The 25,095-nt window shown below is 45.4% G+C and overlaps 1 protein-coding gene across 1 annotated transcript in view; it reads right to left on the minus strand.

The window, feature by feature from the left end:
- Positions 1–24,803, minus strand: part of FLT3 (fms related receptor tyrosine kinase 3) — a 238,801-nt gene extending 213,998 nt beyond the window's left edge. The window contains exon 1 of the mRNA XM_063951722.1: positions 23,599–24,803. Within this exon, the coding sequence (XP_063807792.1) occupies positions 23,599–23,650 (52 nt within the window). The 5' untranslated portion in view covers positions 23,651–24,803. The remainder of the gene's footprint in view (positions 1–23,598) is intronic.
- Between the last annotated feature and the right edge of the window lie 292 nt (positions 24,804–25,095).

Below are 25,095 nucleotides of genomic sequence, written 5' to 3' on the forward strand. Positions count from 1 at the left end.
TGCACTGAAAATTACGTTGGAAGGGATCTGGCCACTCAGTCCCGGCATGGCTGAACCTTACCCAGTTTGTTTGCTCAGATAAATTGGGTAGCAATCAGTTTAGCCTACAAGTGGATACCTTCATAGTCGGTATTCGTAGTGTCCTGGACATACAGTAAGTATTGTATGGATTGGTCATTGAACAAGCAGATGCAAGATTATCCAATGGTTGAACAAATGAAGGCCGGTGGCACAGTGAGGTGGTTTGTGTATAAGTCTGCAGCATGCCTATAAATACATTGCTACAATGAGCAGAACTGTAACATCCTTTAATGTCACTGGTAAAAGTGATATTTTCAGCTGTCATTGCACTGTCACGCTATGTTGCATGTCTCACATGAAAGCACAACCTAGCAGGATCTACTTTAATGTTTCTGTATAAACAGTAACACAATAAAAAGGAAAACCCCATGTTAGCAGAGTGTATATGATACCGGTATCCCCAGTGGCTCCATACACCAGATACCATGGTTTCCAAAACTTTAAATATGTTATCAAGAAGACTTAGCTACTTGGCAAGTGCAGCTAAACATTGGGTTAAATGTCATGGTAAATACTCCTCTTTATAAAACATTCAAAAGTCAGGATTAAACATATGATTAGGAGTGGACACAGGCATGTCACACAGTTCCAACAGTGTAGACATATTAAATCAAACAAAAATATTGTCATTCTGGCACAAATTTGGGATTACAGGGAAAGGTCAAGACAGGTGGAGTTTAACCATAACTGGATGCTCTACACGTTTCCAGTCCAGTTAATCTAATAAGCAATACTGTCATATACTATAGAGGATGGATTCGGGATCCCGGTGCTTGGGATGCCGGTGGTCAGAATACCGACAGCGGCATCCCAACCCACAGGATCCCGACACTTGGTAGGTAGCTAGTCTAAACCTAACCCCCCTAACCCTCCCTTCCCGCAGCCTAACTCTAACATCAAACTCTCCTCCCTACCCCGCAGCCTTACCCTCCCCAGTGGTGCCTACCCCTAGTCACCCTCCCTGCAGCCTAACCCCCCTTCTTAGTGCCTAAACCTAACCCTCCCTCCCCGCAGCCTAACCCTAGCCTTCCCCCACCGCAGCCTAACCCTCCCCCTTGGTGCCTAGCCCTAACCCCCCTTTCTTAGTGCCTAAACCTAACCATCCCTCCCCGCAGCCTAACCCTAACCCTCCCACTTGGTGCCTAGCCCTAACCCCTTTTTCTTTGTGCCTAACCCTAACCCTCCCTCCCCGCAGCCTAACCCTAGCCTTCCCCCACTGCAGCCTAACCATCTCTCCCCGCAGCCTAACCCTAGCCTTCCCCCACTGCAGCCAAACCCTCCCCCCGCAGCCTAAACCTAGACCCCCTCTGACCCCCCACCCACACACACACAGCCTAACCCGCCCTGGCTTACTTACAATCAGGATGCAGACAGCCAGGATTCTGGCATTGTGATCCATGTCGGGATCCCAGTGTCAGGATTCCGACTGCCATCATCCTGACCGCCGGTATGTTGACCGGATCCCTATTGTAGACCAGAAGTCTTTCAATGGGAAGAATATCCATGTGACTGAAGGACATTAATGAACCTGATAGCACTATAGTCATATTACTGGGAATAATAGCATTTTGCATGCTGTCGCATATAAAGGTGTCACAAAGAACAATCAGTAGCTGCGGATGTATCAATCTATTACCTCACAAAGAGAGACAGATTAAATTGAACCAAGTATGGAGTATAATGAGCTGACTGAGGTTTCACAACAAGCACTTGCCCGGGCATAGAGACAAATATTTACTTTTATAAATCCCTCCCATAGAGTCTCATATAAAAGGGATGCGGTCATGTGACTGGCGCTTGGGATCTCGGCGGTCAGCATGCCTACGCCGGGATCCCGAATGCTAAAAATGCCAGCAGTTGGAATGCTGACCCACAGGGTCTATTCCCACTTATGGGTGTCCACAACACCCATAGAGTGGGAACAGAAGCTGTGGATCCCGGTGTCAGCATAACATACCCTACCCATATAAACAACTGCAGGACTTACTGACATGTCAGCCCCAAAATATACTGAGGCCTTGGGCCAATTGCGCAGATCACAGTCCTGGGGACTAAGGACCTGATTCAGTGATGGCTATGCAGCCAGATCTGTGTCCATCTCCTTACATGATAGGGCCGCCCAGCATGTATGAGGCCGCCTCTCGCTGCGTCCGCAGTTACATTGCAGATGCATCGGATTATGGTTGATCCCTGGCAGCGCAGCCAGGCTGCTGCCATTTTTTTATTGGAGTGGCTGCCCCGAATATGCTCCCGGCATGCCCCCATTTGGCCCACCCGCGAAGCACTGCGTCGAAGCCCCAACACCCCTCTCCCCGATGGCTTCCGCTGTCAATCACCTTGAAGCCGCATCCTGGAACATGACGTGTCATCAACCGGAGATCAGCAGGATACACAAGGAGGTAATACAGCAGTGCAGTCAGAACTCTGCCGGAGTTATACTTAGAAATCAGGGAATACCAGAGCTAAAGACTTAGGCTGGGAAGACACTTAGCGATATGCACCCGATATATTGTTCACATAGTCCATTGTATATTCAGTATATCGTTAATGATGCATGCTCCCGCGGGTCGATAACGATGTACATTATCTTTAGTTTTCAACTTGAAATCTAAAGATATTGTACAAGACGGCATGCACCTGGATATGGGTGCATGCCGTCACTGACGAGAAGCAAACTATATCGTTCATTGGCCCTCATTCCGAGTTGTTCGCTCGTTAGTGGTTTTCGCAACGGAGCGATTTGTCGCAAACTGCGCATGCGCAATGTTCGCAGTGCGTCTGCGCCAAGTAAATTTGCCAAAAAGTTAGGTGTTTTACTCACGGCTTAACGAAGAAATTTCTTCGTTCTGGTGATCGGAGTGTGATTGACAGGAAGTGGGTGTTTCTGGGCGGAAACTGGCCGTTTTATGGGTGTGTGCGGAAAAACGCTGCCGTTTCTGGGAAAAACGCGGGAGTGGCTGGAGAAACGGGGGAGTGTCTGGGCGAACGCTGGGTGTGTTTGTGACGTCAAACCTGGAACGAAACTGACTGAACTGATCGCAGTGGCAGAGTAAGTCTGGAGCTACTGAGAAACTGCAAAGAAATTTCTATTCGCAATTATGCAAATCTTTCGTTCGCAATTCTGCAAAGCTAAGATTCACTCCCAGTAGGCGGCGGCTTAGCGTGTGCAAAGCTGCTAAAAGCAGCTAGCGAGCGAACAACTCGGAATGAGGGCCATTGTGTGTATGAACAATGGGGGTAATTCCAAGTTGATCGCAGCAGGATTTTTGTTAGCAATTGGTCAAAACCATGGCCCTCATTCCGAGTTGTTCGCTCGGTATTTTTCATCGCATCGCAGTGAAAATCCGCTTAGTACGCATGCGCAATGTTCGCACTGCGACTGCGCCAAGTAACTTTACTATGAAGAAAGTATTTTTACTCACGGCTTTTTCTTCGCTCCGGCGATCGTAATGTGATTGACAGGAAATGGGTGTTACTGGGCGGATACACGGCGTTTCAGGGGCGTGTGGCTGAAAACGCTACCGTTTCCGGAAAAAACGCAGGAGTGGCCGGGGAAACGGTGGGAGTGCCTGGGCGAACGCTGGGTGTGTTTGTGACGTCAACCAGGAACGACAAGCACTGAAATGATCGCACAGGCAGAGTAAGTCTGGAGCTACTCTGAAACTGCTAACTCGTTTGTAATCGCAATATTGCGCGTACGTCGGTCGCAATTTTAAGAAGCTAAGATTCACTCCCAGTAGGCGGCGGCTTAGCGTGTGTAACTCTGCTACATTCGCCTTGCGAGCGAACAACTCGGAATGAGGGCCCATGTGCACTGCAGGGGAGGCAGATATAACATGTGCAGAGAGAGTTAGATTTGGGTGTGGTGTGTTCAATCTGCAATCTAATTTGCAGTGTAAAAATAAAGCAGCCAGTATTTACCCTGCACAGAAACAAAATAACCCACCCAAATCTAACTCTTTCTGCACATGTTATATCTGCCTCCCCTGCAGTGCACATGGTTTTGCCCAATTGCTAAAAAAAATCCTGCTGCGATCAACTTGGAATTACCCCCAATATCGTTTGCGGGGTCGATCTTGCACAATGTCACATCTTAAGTGACATCGGCAAGTGTGTACCCAGCCAGGCCCGGCGCTACCCGCACAGCGAAGGGATGCAGTGCAGGGAGGCGCTGAGACGGGGAGGTGCTCTCCCTGTTCTGCATCCCTTCCCTGCTGCTGCGCCGTCCTGTCCCCCTTGCTGCTGCTGCAAGCTGTTGTGCCTGTCACTGTATGACAGGCAGCGGAGCTGGCAGCATGAAAAGCCTCCTCCCCTCACCTCACCTGTGTGACAGCGGCTGTGTAAAGAGGGGGTGGAGCTACTCATGACGGAAGGGGGCGGAGCTAAATGGGACAGAAGGGGCGGAGCTACACGGACCAGGCTGCTGTACAGAGGGAGACTGGAAAGTAATTACAGTGGCTTAGGTATAAGGACAATACTACTACAGGGGGGGCATTACGTGTTATGACGCTACTACTGGGGGGGGGGGCATTATGTGTAAGGAAGCAGCAGCTACTACTACTTGGGGGCATTACATATAACAATGCTACTACTACTGGGGGGAGGGCATTACGTATAAGGACGCTACTACTACTGGGGGGCATTACGTATAAGGATGCTACTACTGGGGGAGCATTACGTATAAGAACGATACTACTACTGTGGGGGTATTATGTATAAGAAAGCTGCTACTACTACTGGGGGGGCATTGTGTATAAGGACGGTACTACTACTGGGGGCGCATTACGTATAAGGGCGCTACTACTACTAGGGGGGAATTACGTATAAAGACGCTTCTACTACTGGGGGTGCACTACTTACAAGGGCGCTACTACTACTGGGGGGGCATTACGTATAAGGACGCGTCTACTACTGGGGGTGCATTATGTATAAGGATGCTACTACTACTGGGGGGGCATTATGTATAAGGATGCTACTACTACTGGGTGCATTACATATAAGGACGCTACTACTACTGGGGTGCATTACACATAAGGATGCTACTACTACGGGTGGGGTATTACGTATAAGATGAATAAGATTGTGCTACATTGTGGCGTAATTTTAAATGGGGGTACTATTGTGTGGCCATGCTCCTTACTTGTGAGACCACACCCCTTTTCCCGGCGCGCGCAAAAGGAATATGGGAGGGCGCAAATTTATAGTTTGCAGGGGGACCGCCGAACACCCTAGCACCGGCCCTGTACCCAGCCTAACAGTGTCAGTGAACACAAGGGGCCTGATTCATGTTTGTAAGTAAAGCAGATTATCAAGCAACTGGGCAAAACAATCTTGCACTGCAGGTGGGGCAGATGTAACGTGCAGAGAGAATTAGATTTGGGTGGAGTGTGTTCAAACTGAAATTTAAATTGCAGTGTAAAAAATAAAGGTGGTTAATTTGTGGGCTACATGCAAAAGCTGCCAGTATTTACTAGAGATGAGCGGGTTCGGTTTCTCTGAATCCGAACCCGCCCGAACTTCATGTTTTTTTACACGGGTCCGAGCGACTCGGATCTTCCCGCCTTGATCGGTTAACCCGAGCGCGCCCGAACGTCATCATCACGCTGTCGGATTCTCGCGAGGCTCGGATTCTATCGCGAGACTCGGATTCTATATAAGGAGCCGCGCGTCGCGGCCATTTTCACACGTGCATTGAGATTGATAGGGAGAGGACGTGGCTGGCGTCCTCTCCGTTTAGAAATTAAAATAGATAGGAGAGTGAGAGTGAGACACTTCATTTACTTACTGGAGCTTAGGAGGAGTTATACTAGTGACTGATGACCAGTGACCTGACCACCAGTGCAGTTTTATAATTTATTATTATTTAATAATCCGTTCTGTTCTTGTTCTCTGCCTGAAAAAAACGATACACAGTGACTCAGTCACACTCACATACCATATCTGTGCTCAGCCCAGTGTGCTGCATCATCTATGTATAATATCTGACTGTGCTCACACAGCTTAATTGTGGGGGAGACTGGGGAGCAGTTATAGGTTATAGCAGGAGCCAGGAGTACATATTAAACAGTGCACACTTTTGCTGCCAGAGTGCCACTGCCAGTGTGACTGACCACTGACCACTGTGACCAGTGACCTGACCACACTGACCACCAGTATAGTATATTGTGATTGAATGTCTGCCTGAAAAAGTACACTCGTCGTGTGACTTGTGTGGTGTTTTTTTATTCTATAAAAATTAAAAAACTCATTCTGCTGACAGACAGTGTCCAGCAGGTCCGTCATTATATAATATATACCTGTCCGGCTGCAGTAGTGATATATATATATTTTTTATATCATTATTTATCATCCAGTCTATACTAGCAGCAGACACAGTACGGTAGTTCACGGCTGTAGCTACCTCTGTGTCGGCACTCGGCAGTCCATCCATAATTGTATACCACCTACCCGTGGTTTTTTTTTTCTTTCTTCTTTATACATACTACATCTCATTATCATCCAGTCTATATTAGCAGCAGACACAGTACAGTACGGTAGTCCACGGCTGTAGCTACCTCTGTGTCGGCACTCGGCAGTCCATCCATAATTGTATACCACCTACCCGTGGTTTTTTTTTCTTTCTTCTTTATACATACTACATCTCATTATCATCCAGTCTATATTAGCAGCAGACACAGTACAGTACGGTAGTCCACGGCTGTAGCTACCTCTGTGTCGGCACTCGGCAGTCCATCCATAATTGTATACCACCTACCCGTGGTTTTTTTTTTCTTTCTTCTTTATACATACTACATCTCATTATCATCCAGTCTATATTAGCAGCAGACACAGTACAGTACGGTAGTCCACGGCTGTAGCTACCTCTGTGTCGGCACTCGGCAGTCCATCCATAATTGTATACCACCTACCCGTGGTTTTTTTTTTCTTTCTTCTTTATACATACTACATCTCATTATCAACCAGTCTATATTAGCAGCAGACACAGTACGGTAGTTCACGGCTGTAGCTACCTCTGTGTCGGCACTCGGCAGTCCATCCATAATTGTATACCACCTACCCGTGGTTTTTTTTTCTTTCTTCTTTATACATACTACATCTCATTATCAACCAGTCTATATTAGCAGCAGACACAGTACAGTACGGTAGTCCACGGCTGTAGCTACCTCTGTGTCGGCACTCGGCAGTCCATCCATAATTGTATACCACCTACCCGTGGTTTTTTTTTTCTTTCTTCTTTATACATACTACATCTCATTATCAACCAGTCTATATTAGCAGCAGACACAGTACAGTACGGTAGTCCACGGCTGTAGCTACCTCTGTGTCGGCACTCGGCAGTCCATCCATAATTGTATACCACCTACCCATGGTTTTTTTCTTCTTTATACATACTACATCTCATTATCATCCAGTCTATATTAGCAGCAGACACAGTACAGTACGGTAGTCCACGGCTGTAGCTACCTCTGTGTCGGCACTCGGCAGTCCATCCATAACTGTATACCACCTACCCGTGGTTTTTTTTTGTTTCTTCTTTATACATACTACATCTCATTATCAACCAGTCTATATTAGCAGCAGACACAGTACAGTACGGTAGTCCACGGCTGTAGCTACCTCTGTGTCGGCACTCGGCAGTCCATCCATAATTGTATACCACCTACCCGTGGTTTTTTTTTTCTTTCTTCTTTATACATACTACATCTCATTATCAACCAGTCTATATTAGCAGCAGACACAGTACAGTACGGTAGTCCACGGCTGTAGCTACCTCTGTGTCGGCACTCGGCAGTCCATCCATAATTGTATACCACCTACCCGTGGTTTTTTTTTTCTTTCTTCTTTATACATACTACATCTCATTATCAACCAGTCTATATTAGCAGCAGACACAGTACAGTACGGTAGTCCACGGCTGTAGCTACCTCTGTGTCGGCACTCGGCAGTCCATCCATAATTGTATACTAGTATCCATCCATCTCCATTGTTTACCTGAGGTGCCTTTTAGTTGTGCCTATTAAAATATGGAGAACAAAAATGTTGAGGTTCCAAAATTAGGGAAAGATCAAGATCCACTTCCACCTCGTGCTGAAGCTGCTGCCACTAGTCATAGCCGAGACGATGAAATGCCAGCAACGTCGTCTGCCAAGGCCGATGCCCAATGTCATAGTACAGAGCATGTCAAATCCAAAACACCAAATATCAGTAAAAAAAGGACTCCAAAACCTAAAATAAAATTGTCGGAGGAGAAGCGTAAACTTGCCAATATGCCATTTACCACACGGAGTGGCAAGGAACGGCTGAGGCCCTGGCCTATGTTCATGGCTAGTGGTTCAGCTTCACATGAGGATGGAAGCACTCAGCCTCTCGCTAGAAAACTGAAAAGACTCAAGCTGGCAAAAGCACCGCAAAGAACTGTGCGTTCTTCGAAATCCCAAATCCACAAGGAGAGTCCAATTGTGTCGGTTGCGATGCCTGACCTTCCCAACACTGGACGTGAAGAGCATGCGCCTTCCACCATTTGCACGCCCCCTGCAAGTGCTGGAAGGAGCACCCGCAGTCCAGTTCCTGATAGTCAGATTGAAGATGTCAGTGTTGAAGTACACCAGGATGAGGAGGATATGGGTGTTGCTGGCGCTGGGGAGGAAATTGACCAGGAGGATTCTGATGGTGAGGTGGTTTGTTTAAGTCAGGCACCCAGGGAGACACCTGTTGTCCGTGGGAGGAATATGGCCACTGACATGCCTGGTGAAAATACCAAAAAAATCAGCTCTTCGGTGTGGAAGTATTTCAACAGAAATGCGGACAACAGGTGTCAAGCCGTGTGTTGCCTTTGTCAAGCTGTAATAAGTAGGGGTAAGGACGTTAACCACCTCGGAACATCCTCCCTTATACGTCACCTGCAGCGCATTCATAATAAGTCAGTGACAAGTTCAAAAACTTTGGGCGACAGCGGAAGCAGTCCACTGACCAGTAAATCCCTTCCTCTTGTAACCAAGCTCACGCAAACCACCCCACCAACTCCCTCAGTGTCAATTTCCTCCTTCCCCAGGAATGCCAATAGTCCTGCAGGCCATGTCACTGGCAATTCTGACGAGTCCTCTCCTGCCTGGGATTCCTCCGATGCATCCTTGCGTGTAACGCCTACTGCTGCTGGCGCTGCTGTTGTTGCTGCTGGGAGTCGATGGTCATCCCAGAGGGGAAGTCGTAAGCCCACTTGTACTACTTCCAGTAAGCAATTGACTGTTCAACAGTCCTTTGCGAGGAAGATGAAATATCACAGCAGTCATCCTGCTGCAAAGCGGATAACTGAGGCCTTGACAACTATGTTGGTGTTAGACGTGCGTCCGGTATCCGCCGTTAGTTCACAGGGAACTAGACAATTTATTGAGGCAGTGTGCCCCCGTTACCAAATACCATCTAGGTTCCACTTCTCTAGGCAGGCGATACCGAGAATGTACACGGACGTCAGAAAAAGACTCACCAGTGTCCTAAAAAATGCAGTTGTACCCAATGTCCACTTAACCACGGACATGTGGACAAGTGGAGCAGGGCAGGGTCAGGACTATATGACTGTGACAGCCCACTGGGTAGATGTATGGACTCCCGCCGCAAGAACAGCAGCGGCGGCACCAGTAGCAGCATCTCGCAAACGCCAACTCTTTCCTAGGCAGGCTACGCTTTGTATCACCGGTTTCCAGAATACGCACACAGCTGAAAACCTCTTACGGCAACTGAGGAAGATCATCGCGGAATGGCTTACCCCAATTGGACTCTCCTGTGGATTTGTGGCATCGGACAACGCCAGCAATATTGTGTGTGCATTAAATATGGGCAAATTCCAGCACGTCCCATGTTTTGCACATACCTTGAATTTGGTGGTGCAGAATTTTTTTAAAAACGACAGGGGCGTGCAAGAGATGCTGTCGGTGGCTAGAAGAATTGCGGGACACTTTCGGCGTACAGGCACCACGTACAGAAGACTGGAGCACCACCAAAAACTACTGAACCTGCCCTGCCATCATCTGAAGCAAGAAGTGGTAACGAGGTGGAATTCAACCCTCTATATGCTTCAGAGGTTGGAGGAGCAGCAAAAGGCCATTCAAGCCTATACAATTGAGCACGATATAGGAGGTGGAATGCACCTGTCTCAAGCGCAGTGGAGAATGATTTCAACGTTGTGCAAGGTTCTGATGCCCTTTGAACTTGCCACACGTGAAGTCAGTTCAGACACTGCCAGCCTGAGTCAGGTCATTCCCCTCATCAGGCTTTTGCAGAAGAAGCTGGAGACATTGAAGGAGGAGCTAACACGGAGCGATTCCGCTAGGCATGTGGGACTTGTGGATGGAGCCCTTAATTCGCTTAACAAGGATTCACGGGTGGTCAATCTGTTGAAATCAGAGCACTACATTTTGGCCATCGTGCTCGATCCTAGATTTAAAGCCTACCTTGGATCTCTCTTTCCGGCAGACACAAGTCTGCTGGGGTTGAAAGACCTGCTGGTGAGAAAATTGTCAAGTCAAGCGGAACGCGACCTGTCAACATCTCCTCCTTCACATTCTCCCGCAACTGGGGGTGCGAGGAAAAGGCTCAGAATTCCGAGCCCACCCGCTGGCGGTGATGCAGGGCAGTCTGGAGCGACTGCTGATGCTGACATCTGGTCCGGACTGAAGGACCTGACAACGATTACGGACATGTCGTCTACTGGCACTGCATATGATTCTCTCAACATTGAAAGAATGGTGGAGGATTATATGAGTGACCGCATCCAAGTAGGCACGTCACACAGTCCGTACTTATACTGGCAGGAAAAAGAGGCAATTTGGAGGCCCTTGCACAAACTGGCTTTATTCTACCTAAGTTGCCCTCCCACAAGTGTGTACTCCGAAAGAGTGTTTAGTGCCGCCGCTCACCTTGTCAGCAATCGGCGTACGAGGTTACATCCAGAAAATGTGGAGAAGATGATGTTCATTAAAATGAATTATAATCAATTCCTCCGCGGAGACATTGACCAGCAGCAATTGCCTCCACAAAGTACACAGGGAGCTGAGATGGTGGATTCCAGTGGGGACGAATTGATAACCTGTGAGGAGGGGGATGTACACGGTGATATATCGGAGGATGATGATGAGGTGGACATCTTGCCTCTGTAGAGCCAGTTTGTGCAAGGAGAGATTAATTGCTTCTTTTTTGGTGGGGGTCCAAACCAACCCGTCATATCAGTCACAGTCGTGTGGCAGACCCTGTCACTGAAATGATGGGTTGGTTAAAGTGTGCATGTCCTGTTTATACAACATAAGGGTGGGTGGGAGGGCCCAAGGACAATTCCATCTTGCACCTCTTTTTTCTTTAATTTTTCTTTGCGTCATGTGCTGTTTGGGGAGGGTTTTTTGGAAGGGACATCCTGCGTGACACTGCAGTGCCACTCCTAGATGGGCCCGGTGTTTGTGTCGGCCACTAGGGTCGCTTATCTTACTCACACAGCTACCTCATTGCGCCTCTTTTTTTCTTTGCGTCATGTGCTGTTTGGGGAGGGTTTTTTGGAAGGGACATCCTGCGTGACACTGCAGTGCCACTCCTAGATGGGCCCGGTGTTTGTGTCGGCCACTAGGATCGCTTATCTTACTCACACAGCTACCTCATTGCGCCTCTTTTTTTCTTTGCGTCATGTGCTGTTTGGGGAGGGTTTTTTGGAAGGGACATCCTGCGTGACACTGCAGTGACACTCCTAGATGGGCCCGGTGTTTGTGTCGGCCACTAGGGTCGCTTATCTTACTCACACAGCTACCTCATTGCGCCTCTTTTTTTCTTTCCGTCATGTGCTGTTTGGGGAGGGTTTTTTGGAAGGGACATCCTGCGTGACACTGCAGTGACACTCCTAGATGGGCCCGGTGTTTGTGTCGGCCACTAGGGTCGCTTATCTTACTCACACAGCTACCTCATTGCGCCTCTTTTTTTCTTTGCGTCATGTGCTGTTTGGGGAGGGTTTTTTGGAAGGGACATCCTGCGTGACACTGCAGTGCCACTCCTAGATGGGCCCGGTGTTTGTGTCGGCCACTAGGGTCGCTTATCTTACTCACACAGCTACCTCATTGCGCCTCTTTTTTTCTTTGCGTCATGTGCTGTTTGGGGAGGGTTTTTTGGAAGGGACATCCTGCGTGACACTGCAGTGCCACTCCTAGATGGGCCCGGTGTTTGTGTCGGCCACTAGGGTCGCTTATCTTACTCACACAGCTACCTCATTGCGCCTCTTTTTTTCTTTGCGTCATGTGCTGTTTGGGGAGGGTTTTTTGGAAGGGACATCCTGCGTGACACTGCAGTGCCACTCCTAGATGGGCCCGGTGTTTGTGTCGGCCACTAGGGTCGCTTATCTTACTCACACAGCTACCTCATTGCGCCTCTTTTTTTCTTTGCGTCATGTGCTGTTTGGGGAGGGTTTTTTGGAAGGGACATCCTGCGTGACACTGCAGTGACACTCCTAGATGGGCCCGGTGTTTGTGTCGGCCACTAGGGTCGCTTATCTTACTCACACAGCTACCTCATTGCGCCTCTTTTTTTCTTTGCGTCGTGTGCTGTTTGGGGTGGGTTTTTTGGAAGGGACATCCTGCGTGACACTGCAGTGCCACTCCTAGATGGGCCAGGTGTTTGTGTCGGCCATTAGGGTCGCTTAGCTTAGTCATCCAGCGACCTCGGTGCAAATTTTAGGACTAAAAATAATATTGTGAGGTGTGAGGTATTCAGAATAGACTGAAAATGAGTGGAAATGATGGTTTTTGAGGTTAATAATACTTTGGGATCAAAATGACCCCCAAATTCTATGATTTAAGCTGTTTTTTAGGTTTTTTGGAAAAAAACACCCGAATCCAAAACACACCCGAATCCGACAAAAAAAATTCGGTTAGGTTTTGCCAAAACGCGGTCGAACCCAAAACACGGCTGTGGAACCGAACCCAAAACCAAAACACAAAACCCGAAAAATTTCCGGCGCTCATCTCTAGTATTTACCCTGCACAGAAAAAATCTAACCCACCCAAATCTAAATCTCTCTGCGCATGTTACATCTGCCCCACCTGCAGTGCAACATGGTTTTGCCTCGTTGCTTTATAATATGCTTTACTTACAAACATGAATCAGGCTCAAGGAAAGCTAAGCCCAAGATTTGAGAGCTGTTTCTCTGTCAACCAGCAGGAGATACAAGGGAAGTAGATATAGGGCAGACAGGTGATGGCTAATCCAATTGGGGCAGTGAACCAATCCTGAATTAAGCTAAACAGTTGAAACCCACACTAACCAGGCTTGGCAGAGGGAAGCGTGGCAACAGTAAAATCATCTCACCAGTAGGTGCAACATTAACAGCAGTTGGAAGTGTACTGTACTCTCTCTTGGGGCACACCATGGAGGTACCATGTCAGCACCCCAAACGTAAGTCCGGGAATGAGACTGTGGCAAGCTAATTAGATTTCTGTGTTCATTATAGTCAGTGGGAAAGTTAACCAAATATTGGTAATTCATATTTAATATTTAAATTGAGCCTGTGTATTTCTATGTCTGAAATTACTGAATAACTAAAATTGCTTTGAATTTTTCTGAAACACTGACATGTGAACTAAACTAGAAAATTAAAAACTAATCTTTTTTAACATTTTTTATGCACAAGAGCACACACACATTATATCACATAACAATATAAAAGTCAAAAGTATAGTGAATACATAAACCCATTGAAGATAGCAACAATCCTAAGAGGAACCACATAAACAACAAAGGATAGCAAAATCTAACTGATTCATACAAAATGAAAGGCTATGCTTAATTCTTCCACAAGATGGCAGTATTTTGCCAGTCGGTACGCAATGAAAACCTAGACCAGTGGTTACCAAACTTTTTTGAATCACGGCGCCCTAGACCAGGCATTCCCAACCACGGTCCTCAAGGCACACCAACAGTGCATGTTTTAGTGATATCCAGGCTTCAGCACAGGTGACATAATTAGTAGCTCAGTTACAGTATTTTGATTTAACCATCTGTGCTGCAGCCTGGATATCACTAAAACCTGCACTGTTGGTGTGCCTTGAGGACCGTTGTTGGGAATGCCTGCCCTAGACCATCAAAAATGTATCAAGGCACCACTAGGCCAAATGTTTCTTATTGAGGAATTCAAAAACAAATATTAAATTAAATAAATTGTGTTTATTTTTATTTGTCATCCTTAGGGTCAGTTATGTGGTAAGGGACAGGATTTGTTTCTATTTGTCTACATATATCATGATTGTTTGCCACTAGCACTGGTTTGCCTGTTTTATTGACCATAAATAATTTGATTTGGCCCTGGGCCACCAACCCAAGGCACCCCTGCAAGTACCTCAAGGCACCCAGTTTGTGAACCACTGACCTAGACCATACATACCTCACAACATGACCCTCTCCAGGAGGGACTGAATGCTCTGCTCCTGGACTTCCCTCTTAATGTATGATTGCCGGCACCTGTGCTGAAACACCTTTCTCATCCATTAACCTGTTCAACACAGATGATGGCAATCACAAATTAAGAGACAAGTCCAGGAGAAGAGTATTGTGTCCCTCCTGGGGAGGGTCATGTTGGGAGATATGACCATAGGTCCCACACAGTGCATGTTTTGCAGGTAACCCAGCAGGTGCACAGGTGTATTAATTACTCACAGCCACATTTTAAAAGGTCCGCAGGTGGAGTTAATTATTTCACTTGTTATTCTGTGAGGAGACTTGCAAAACATGCACTGTGTGGGGTCCTGAGGACCGAGTTTGCAGACCTATGACCTAGACAGTGTACTGAAATCTTATCACATCTAAATGGGGGATTTATAGGTATATCACTGACAGAAGTAGAGTAATAATCTAAAAAAGGCATCATTAAATAAAATAAATTGTGAGGGAAAGCCAATATGGTTTGCTGCATATCAAAGAAATGCAGATATATCCAGTCCAGATTGCACAGTCAACATACCTCCCAACATTGGGCGACATGGAAGAGGGACACTTTGGTGTGGCTGTGCAGTGCCCGCCTGAAAAGGGGGTGTGACCTATAGAAAATGGCTTCGCGTGAGTGACGCAATTGCGAGCCACGCTCCCATTTTTTGTCATAATGGGGGAATGTCCAGCGCTCTGTGAGCTGCTGGCATGCCCCCAGTCCCTCCGTCTCTAGTGAATAGACGCTGTGTGCATGCGCACAGCATCTATTCACCACTGCTAAGCAGAGCAGTGACTGATAGGAGCCTCTCAACTGCCCCCCCCCCCCCCCCCCTATCGCAGGACACTTACATTTACAGGACTGTTACATGCAATTTATCGCATGTAAAGGACACCCGGGGAGCTACGGGCGGGGACCAGGCTGCGGTAGCTACAGGAGGCAGATTTTAAAACTCCTATTAAAATGAATGGGCGGCCGCTGATTTGCTGAGAGAGCTCTGAAATCTGAAAGAGTTTTGAAATCTCCTGCCTCCCGCAGCCTCTCTCTCCAGCGGGTGGAGGATTGGGGGGGGGGGGGGTCACAGAGGTGCAGGGCGAGCAGAGCGCCTCTCCTGCCCGGCGCTTCCCCGCTCTGCAGACTATAGGTGTGTGCCAGCAGTGTGGCCCACTGGCACACACCTACGGCCCTGATCGGATGCGATACATTGCGGGTGCTAAAAAGCACCCGCAATGTGTCACTGATGCATCTGATTCCTATAGATCATATGTGCTGCAAATATGATCTCCAGGCTCTGTTCCAATGCGCACGGGAACGCGCAGTGGATCGGATGTCAAACACATCCGATTTGACCTGTTTTCATCTGATATATCGGCCCGATCCTTCGGAATCGGATGAAAACAGAATTTCACTGTTGATGTTTATGCTAGGTGATTTATAACATAATGCTACTTATCCCGGCAGTGAGGATACCAACACCAGAATCCTGACAGCCAAGGGAAACCTTACAGTCGGAATCCTGACCGGAGCCCGGAATCCACTCTCAGGGGGTGGTCCACGCCACCTTCCGAGACAGAAGGCATACACTATATTGTCCACCTCCAAAACCCTACACAAACTTCTTCTTCACTGATTTCCTTCCTAATCTCCGTTGCTTTTACATGGCACAGCAAGTATTTTAGAAAATGCTCCGCCTGGAGGTCCTTACTTTGAGTTTAGAGTTAATTGATTTTTCTAAGGCTGCCTTTCCATGCTAACTTTTTCATTGAGTCCTAAATGTATCATAAATAATTGCTGATTGCTATCTCTCTTGAAGGTTTTGATACACCTCCCCTCCAGTCTGTCTGACTTCAAGATTCAATACACATCCCCCACACACACACACTGGTGAGCAGCACATCATTCTTTGCATAGTTAAGGCCCCATACATCATCCCTGTGTCCCTGATTCCTCAATCCGCCGACAGGAATGCACAATCGGTTGAGTCTGGTGAATCAGATTTTTAAACGTTTAATATTCCCAATTCCCCAACCCGGCCGTCGGGGGATTAGCAAATAGCAACTTTATGACGCTGATATATGGGAGCCATTACTCACCATTTGCTGTTATTATACAGTATGCTGCTCCAATTGGGGTACAATACTGCAATACACCGTATCACTTGCACACAACCCAATTCACATATGCCCAACCCTAGCACACAGAAAAATACACTGCTGGACTGCTTTTTGGCAGATTATCTGATTGTTCTTGTAAAAACAGAATCCCCCTACCACCAACACATGCCACCTTTACTATACTGTTCCCCTTCTATACTGCAGCAGTTGTGCCCATTTGTTAGAATTAGTATCCCACCACAGCAATGCTTCTCATGAAGCCCATTACTATAAGCCAATATGGCATATTGTGGCATGTTTGATCAGGACCTCATTGAAACAGTCCATGATCTACCACTTTTTTCAACTGTGATATCTAGTTGCCTACTGCAGAATCCTGCTTGTCCCATGTGTCCATCCGTTCAACATTGGCCCATACAGTATCTATCCAGACCTCAGTGCTGCCCATTGCTCATATAAAATCAGAATCTCAGGTTAAAGATTTGCTATCTCCTAAAACGTGTCTTATCTACTGTAAATTGTACATACAGATATCATTCAAGGTCCTAACACTTGCCACATTAAGGATGTTGCTACAAATTAAGGAGAGGAGACCTTTGGAACATCTGTGATACTGGATTGTTGGTCCTGTACACTCTATACAATCATCATGTAGAACAGAGCCAAACTTCAGAGTTCAACATATTGGGGGTAATTCTGAGTTGATCGCAGCAGGAATTTTCTTAGCAGTTGGGCAAAACCATGGGGGTAATTCCAAGTTGATCGCAGCAGGATTTTTGATAGCAATTGGGCAAAACCATGTGCACTGCAGGGAAGGCAGATATAACATGTGCAGAAAGAGTTAGATTTGGGTGGGTTATTTTATTTCTGTGCAGGGTAAATACTGGCTGCTTTATTTTTACACTGCAAATTAGATTGCAGATTGAACACACCACACCCAAATCTAACTCTCTCTGCACATGTTATATCTGCCTCCCTGCAGTGCACATGGTTTTGCCCAATTGCTATCAAAAATCCTGCTGCGATCAACTTGGAATTACCCCCCATGTGCAGTGCAGGGGAGGCAGATTTAACATGTGCAGAGAGAGTTAGATTTGGGTGTGGTGTGTTCAAAGTGCAATCTAATTTGCAGTGTAAAAATAAAGCAGCCAGTATTTACCCTGCACAGAAACAAAATAACCCACCCAAATCTAACTCTTTCTGCACATATCTGCCCCCCTGCAGTGCACATGGTTTTGCCCAACTGCTAACAAAATTCCTGCTGCGATCAACTTGGAGTTACCCCCATTGTGTGGTTGTGTGGGTCCTTACCTGCTCTCCCAGAAAGGCAGAGAGGCTCCCGTAAATTGGGTGGAGCTCCCAGCAGCATGGAAGAGTCAGAATGTCTCCCGAATCCGGCCTCTATTTGCTGCCCAGCTGCAGCAAATGCGCTGAATGCGTCATTGTAGCCATGCCCCCCGCATACAGTGACAGCAATCTAGCCATTATATAGCAGGGGCTTGGCTACTATTAAGCAGTTGAGCCGCCACGACCCCGCACTGTCTCCTTAGCCATGTCACGCTCCATACCGCCCTCCTATGTCAAGCCACGCCTCCTGCACTGACCCCCTTTGAGACAACCTGGCTGCCCCCCTCCTGGAAGGGTCAGCCAATAGGTGGCAACTATGCATTACACTATGTGCACCACATCGTAGGCACATGAAGTGTAAGCCTGAGTGACCATCTGCATTCTCTTAATTTTCATACAACCCCATGGTATTCAATTACTGCAATGTGCTGTGCACTGCTGTCACGATCCATGCAGTTTCTCCTCCATGCCTGGGGTGGCGCTCTCTGCTCTGGTGCTCAGCACTCTCTGCTCTGTATCTGCAGCTTGGTAATTAGCTGTTACCACAGCTGTGAGCAGCACCTGAACTCACTATATAGGCCAGCCACAAAGGCTCCCAGTTGACAGTTCATCGTGTCAAGGTTGTCTCAGTTCCTGGTCCTGGTTATGCTGGTCTCTACTGCTAAATCATCCATAGAACTGCCAGGTTCTACCACAGTGCTATCCTCTGATCCAGCTACAGTGCAATCCTGTTATCCTGCTACGTTGCATATTCTACCACAGTGCTATCCTGTGATCCTGCTACAGTACAATCATGTTATCCTGGTATGTTGCACACTCTACCACAGTGCTATCCTGTGATCCAGCTACAGTGCAATCCTGTTATTCTGCTACGTTGCATACTCTACCACAGTGCTATCCTGTGATCCTGCTACAGTGCAATCCTGTTATCCTGCTATGTTGCATACTCTACCACAGTGCTATCCTCTGATCCTGTTACAGTGCAATCCTGTGATCCTGCTACAGTGCAATCCTGTTATCCTGCTACGTTGCATACTCTACCACAGTGCTATCCTGTGATCCTGCTACAGTGCAATCCTGTTATCCTGCTACGTTGCATACTCTACCACAGTGCTATCCTGTGATCCTGCTACAGTGCCTTCACAGTCAACATTGTCTCAAGTGTTTCCACAGTCTACACCGTTTTCATGTACTCACAGTCTCCTGGCATCCCATGTCCCCTCAGTTCTCCCTTTCATTTTGTGTTCTCTAATTATTCCTGGTTTATACGTATTGTTTACAGTTGTACACTGCTTTAATAAACTTGCTATTGTACCGTGAACATCAGTCCCTGCGAATATGTTCTCACAAAGGGAAATCCAAACGGATTCTGACAACTGCCTTATTTAGTATCTATTAGTACACTGCAGTCAGGGGCTTCTGCATGAACCCATTGGGTTAATTTTACTCTTTCAACTTTGTGTTTGCATTACAGCAACCTAAACAATCAAACTATATTATTTATTCATACAGCACGTACCTAAAATAAACTAGGGGCACAACAGAATTTTAAACCACATTTTAATTTTATATCAGTTTATTGTTATGTGCATTTCCACTATGATTAGAAAACTTTAAGGGAATAGCAATTACCCTCCACCCCAATCTTTGCTGCAATATGCTGTTCTACTACTTCAGAAAAGTTAATGACGAAACTACTGGACCACAAAATGCAGTTCCAGAGAAACACAAGCCAAATCTACTTTATAGCTTCATGAAACCTTACACGGCTTCTGAAATTATAAAGAGGTAATAACAAACACATTGCATTCATGTTAAAGTAAAGGCTACTTCCAGCCAAAAGTGAATATTGAGTTTTTTGGGTAGAATTCCAACAGTTAAACATAAATGCTAAATATTACTTAAGGTGGGTACACGCTCTATCAGCGACGTCGCCTAGTGTTTCCCTTCCCGGGCTGGGTGGTCGGTGGCAGTGCATACACACTGAGCGATATGACGACCATATCGCTCAGTGAAGTCACGCCGCGGCCGGCCCGTGCAGACAGCTCTTGGACGAAAGTCCAGATTGAGCATGCATGCACAGCCGAGAGCGAGGGTCATTAACAACACGCGGGGTCACGCATCGCTCGTCGGTGGTGGCATACACACGTGCCGAGATAGTAAACGACGTTGCTCAGGAAGGTTGAAAATGAGCAACGTATACTTTACTTTCTCGCCAAGTGTGTATGCACCTTTACTTGTGTTACAGCAAATCAGAGGATGCCCTGAGAGTCTCCGTCTGTTCCACACGCTGCCTATACTAGAACACCTGCATCACCAGGAACAAGGAGAGCTTCTCAGGGCAGCGGCAGACATCGCAAGACTCTCCTCACTGAGGTAGAGGCATTTTTTAATACAGGAAGCATGTTGTACATGGACTCATGATAAGAACAAGGGGGAGATTTATCAAAACTTGTACGGAGATAAAGTACCAACCTCTGTTATTTTACAGGTAGTGTTTAAAAAACGACAGGAGTTGATTGGTGCTTTATCTTTCTCTAAGCTATGATTAATCTCCCCCTAACTCTGTTAAGAATGATCCACCAAAATAACGGATGTAGGATCACTACATTACTTGCATTTTTACTTGATTAATGGAACTTACCAACAAAGTGAACGTTCTTGATTTGATTTAAAGGCAATATTTAAAAATATATATATATTTTTCTTCTTTTCAAGATAATACTGTGAGTTAAAGGGCATTTTCCATAATGAAGCAACTTCCCTTACCAATAATAGTACTTTGGTGCATGGAAGACAACCTGTTTAAATGAGTGGGGTTGCTCAAATACTCAGGTACCCAAAAGACTGGAAAATGCTAGGTAGCCACATAGAGAGAGTGGCAGCACAAATATTAGGGGTGCTTAAGTACCAAGAGCACCCACAGAGCTGGCCCATCCTATGTTTTGTTGGGGCATTCATCCTGCGGGATCCCCACTATAGATTGTATTTAGCACTGGCTGGGAACTTACATATAGGGGTATATTCAATTGAAGTCGGATCCGACCTGGGCTATTCAAAGCAATCTCAATTCGACTTTAAAAAAAGTTGAGTTGAGATGCGGGCAGAGGTGGAGAGCAGCGCCGGAGGAGACAGTGGGGGCACAGGGGAAGAGTAGCGCCGGAGGAGACAGTGGGGGCACAGGGGAAGAGTAGCGCCGGAGGAGACAGTGGGGGCATTGAATAGGTGTTAGGGATTGAATAGGTCGAATCACGATTCAACCTTAAAAAGACGAATTCTGCCATCTTTTCGACAGACGGCAGCTTTCGACACTAATTGAATATACCCCATAGTCAGCGTTGCTGCCAATCACCTTCAGCACTCATCAACTAACACCATAACTGGAGAGATTACACTCAACTACAGTGAACAGAAGTTACGACAGCATTATTATTAGTAAAGATGGACAAACACTATACAATTATCTGGCAGATGATCTGCCAGATCTGGCTGGTTGGAATGAAAATCTGGTAATGGATGAAAGCAAATTGACCATTTGCTCCCATAAATTGGGAAATGGACAAAACCTGTTGTTCAGACAAAATTGGTTAAATCCGTGATTTTACCAACCAGTTTTTGTCTGTTTTCCAGAGTTTGGGTAGTAAGTGGTCAATTATCATTTGCTTTCAACCTTTACCAGATTTTCATTTCAACAAGCCAAGTCAGCAGAGTATGACACGCCCCTACGGAGGCGCAATGTCCTTCGCGCGGCACATCCTACTGTAATCTCCATACCTTTTTCAAACATAGGCAAGTATGATGCATACATATAAAAATAACCCATATATGCATACAAAAAAAACAACCCATATATGCATATAAATAAACATAACCCATATATGCATACACATAAACATAACCCATATATGCATACACATAAACATAACCCATATATGCATACACATAAACATAACCCATATATGCATACACATAAACATAACCCATATATGCATACACATAAACATAACCATGCATACAAATAAACATAACCCATATGCATACAAATAAATATAAACCCATATATGCATAAAAATAAACATAAACCCATATATGCATACAAATAAGCATAATCCATATATGCATACACATAAACATAACCAATATATGTATACAAATACACATAACCCATATATGCATACACATAAACATAACCCATATATGCATACAAATAAGCATAACCCACATAGACATACACATAACCAATATATGTATACAAATAAACATAACCCATATACACACACACACACACACACACACACACACACACACACACACACATATATGTATACAAATAAACATAACCCATACATGCATACACATAAACATAACCCATATATGCATACACATAAACATAAACCCATATATTTTCACATTTGGATTACAGAACACAGACGTGTAGAACGGCTGCTGGTAATAATCTGAACATTGACAGCAGCTGAGGAAAGGAAAAAAAAACTTTTTTATTCATTAAGGATTCTTGGTTCTGATTTAAGCCTATAGAGCTTATTGCAAATAACCATAAGAAAATCTAGCCAATTTGGGTCATAGGAACCTCTACAAATATTAAATCCAGCTAAAGGTCATTAGACTGTGGAATCCAATTAAGATCGTTCTGAATAAATTCATTTTTAGTAAAATAATCTGCCTTTACTTAAGAAAGAGAACTCTTTCAATTATTCTCGTCATCACAGTATGAAAATTCTATTGTCTAAAAATTAACACCCCTGAAGAAGTCGCCAAAGACGAAACACGTTGGATGAAACAAAATATTTCATTTTATTTTGTTTTAACATAATATTTACAAAAACTGAACATACAAGTTTTTTATTTGTCAGAAATGATTATGAAAATGTATTTCTGAATGTGTTATTTTGCATTTTAATAAAAAATTTTTTAAACATTTGGGTGTATGCATTTATAGGGTACTAATAGAGCATCCTCAGTTCACAAACATATATATTGGAATGTCCATTAAATAAGAGTGTTCCTCAGAGATCATTTTTCTTTATATAAACCCATATATGTTTACAAATAAACATAATTTTTATTCAGCGTTGACCACATTTACTTACAATTCTTCCATTTAAACCTGCTCCCATGTTTATTGTGTTCCATGAAATTGTTTTACAAATACTCTAAAAGTGTATGAGATCCCCAGAAGATAGACACGTCACCAAAGTATCTGCATTATTCATCTATAACAGGGATTACTAAAACACGGCTGGATGAGAAGGTGAAGGAGATAGAAATATACCCTTTCACGCCACAGACTGAGCGTATCATTCATACAGTTCATTGTCAGAGAGCTACAAATGAAATTACTCTCAATGAATTTTAAAGCAAGGCTGTCAAGAAAGTCACAAAGTTTTGTGTGGTCCCTATGTATCTAAAGAAACTTTCCATGGTGTGCAACTTGCTAACATGTATTAATTTAATCGCCTATATATTGTAAAAAATGCTTGTACGGCACTGCATTATAGCATTGCAACATTTAAAACTCAGACACATTAATAGTAGCTATACTGACGCATCACTATACAGTATAACCAATACCAGAAGAGCTTGTGTTACCTTGGAACCAGAGGCCAGGCCTGGATGTGTAGGAAGCCCTGAATTCTTGCATGGTGTCGGCACTTTCATAGATGGGTACACTACACTTACAAGACTTGAGCTGGAGCCTGCTTATAATTCATACTGATGCTCTTTATGTTTAGTTGTTGCAGCTGCACACCTAAGCCTGCCCCCTCTACCAACCACAAAACTATACTTCTCCATTTCTAAAGTACATCCGTGATCCAGTGAGAGGTAAGACTATGGGTCTTTAATTACACAGAGCCATGACAAACCAATTTATCCCCTTCATTTATTAACACATTACATACAGTAGTTATGGTTTGTAACATATACCTTTCATGAAAGGTTCTGCATAATACAATTTTGATGGCTACGTTGATAATCTGTTGTTTCGTCTGCCACCATTATTCTTCAGAAACTGCTCATTTTAATCAGGAGCCGTACCTAATATCGTAGCTGCTTATAGGGCAATTTCTATAGACACTGGCAGGTCGTTTCATACAAGACAGTACATGTGTTAATCATGTATTGAGTAAGCAGAGGACAGCACAATTTTCCAAGTGCTATAAAATATCAATATGTTTCTACTTTCGGTTCTGTACAATTTGTTGTTTTCTCTGCATAAAAGAACTTGACCTAGCTGTTTAGATTGACATATACAGTCAAATAGTATAGCGTATCTTCCTTGCTAGCTCAAATGTATTAATTCTACTGATCAGAAGTTTATAACTGTACTCAGAAAAAATAATGATGAAAGATTTCGACAGTATTGCAAAGGTCAGGTGCACATTTAGGGGGAATTCCATTTGCCCTGAAACCTCTTAACCAGCCCTGTGTCAGGTCTCTATTGCCTTGGATCAGGAACTGGAGGGTCGGCTTGGGTTTGGGGGGAGTGTAAGAAGCTTGGATAGACTTTTTACCTGAGATAGTCAGGAGAGCTGGTTCGGAACTGAAGGTAGTAGGTATTATGCTAAGCCATTGAGGACTGTGCAGATAGATAAGAACTGCTGCCAAAAGCTGGAGTCTGGAGGCAGCAGACCAGGTGTGCCATCTGTTGTGGGTTGAAATAGTACTACAAAGCCTGCAGACAGTCCTAGATGGATGCAGGAGCTGACTTAGGTGCCCAGTGCAGTGGGGATGTAGACACTTACTGTATAGAGAACACAGCTCAGTAAATAACAGTTGCTGAGGAAGTGCAACATACTGGGCTTGCTGGATGAAGTGCACAGTGTAGATTGGGAAGCAGTCACAATACCAAAATGCCGACACCAGAATCCCAACTTGCGGACACAATCACAATGGAGGGGGAGGGGGGGGGGAATCCCAGCATCAAAATACAGATGCCGGGAATCCCGATAATCTCAAACGCGCCCGCCTGCTGCTGCATGTGCAGGGTGGGGGGGGGGGGGTTAGGTTTAGGCAGGAGAAGGGGTTTAGGGTTACGGTGTAGGGACTGGAAGGTTAGGTACCGGGGAGGGAAGGTTAGGCACTTAG

Source organism: Pseudophryne corroboree, chromosome 2, assembly GCF_028390025.1.
Source record: "Pseudophryne corroboree isolate aPseCor3 chromosome 2, aPseCor3.hap2, whole genome shotgun sequence".
Lineage (NCBI taxonomy): Eukaryota > Metazoa > Chordata > Amphibia > Anura > Myobatrachidae > Pseudophryne > Pseudophryne corroboree.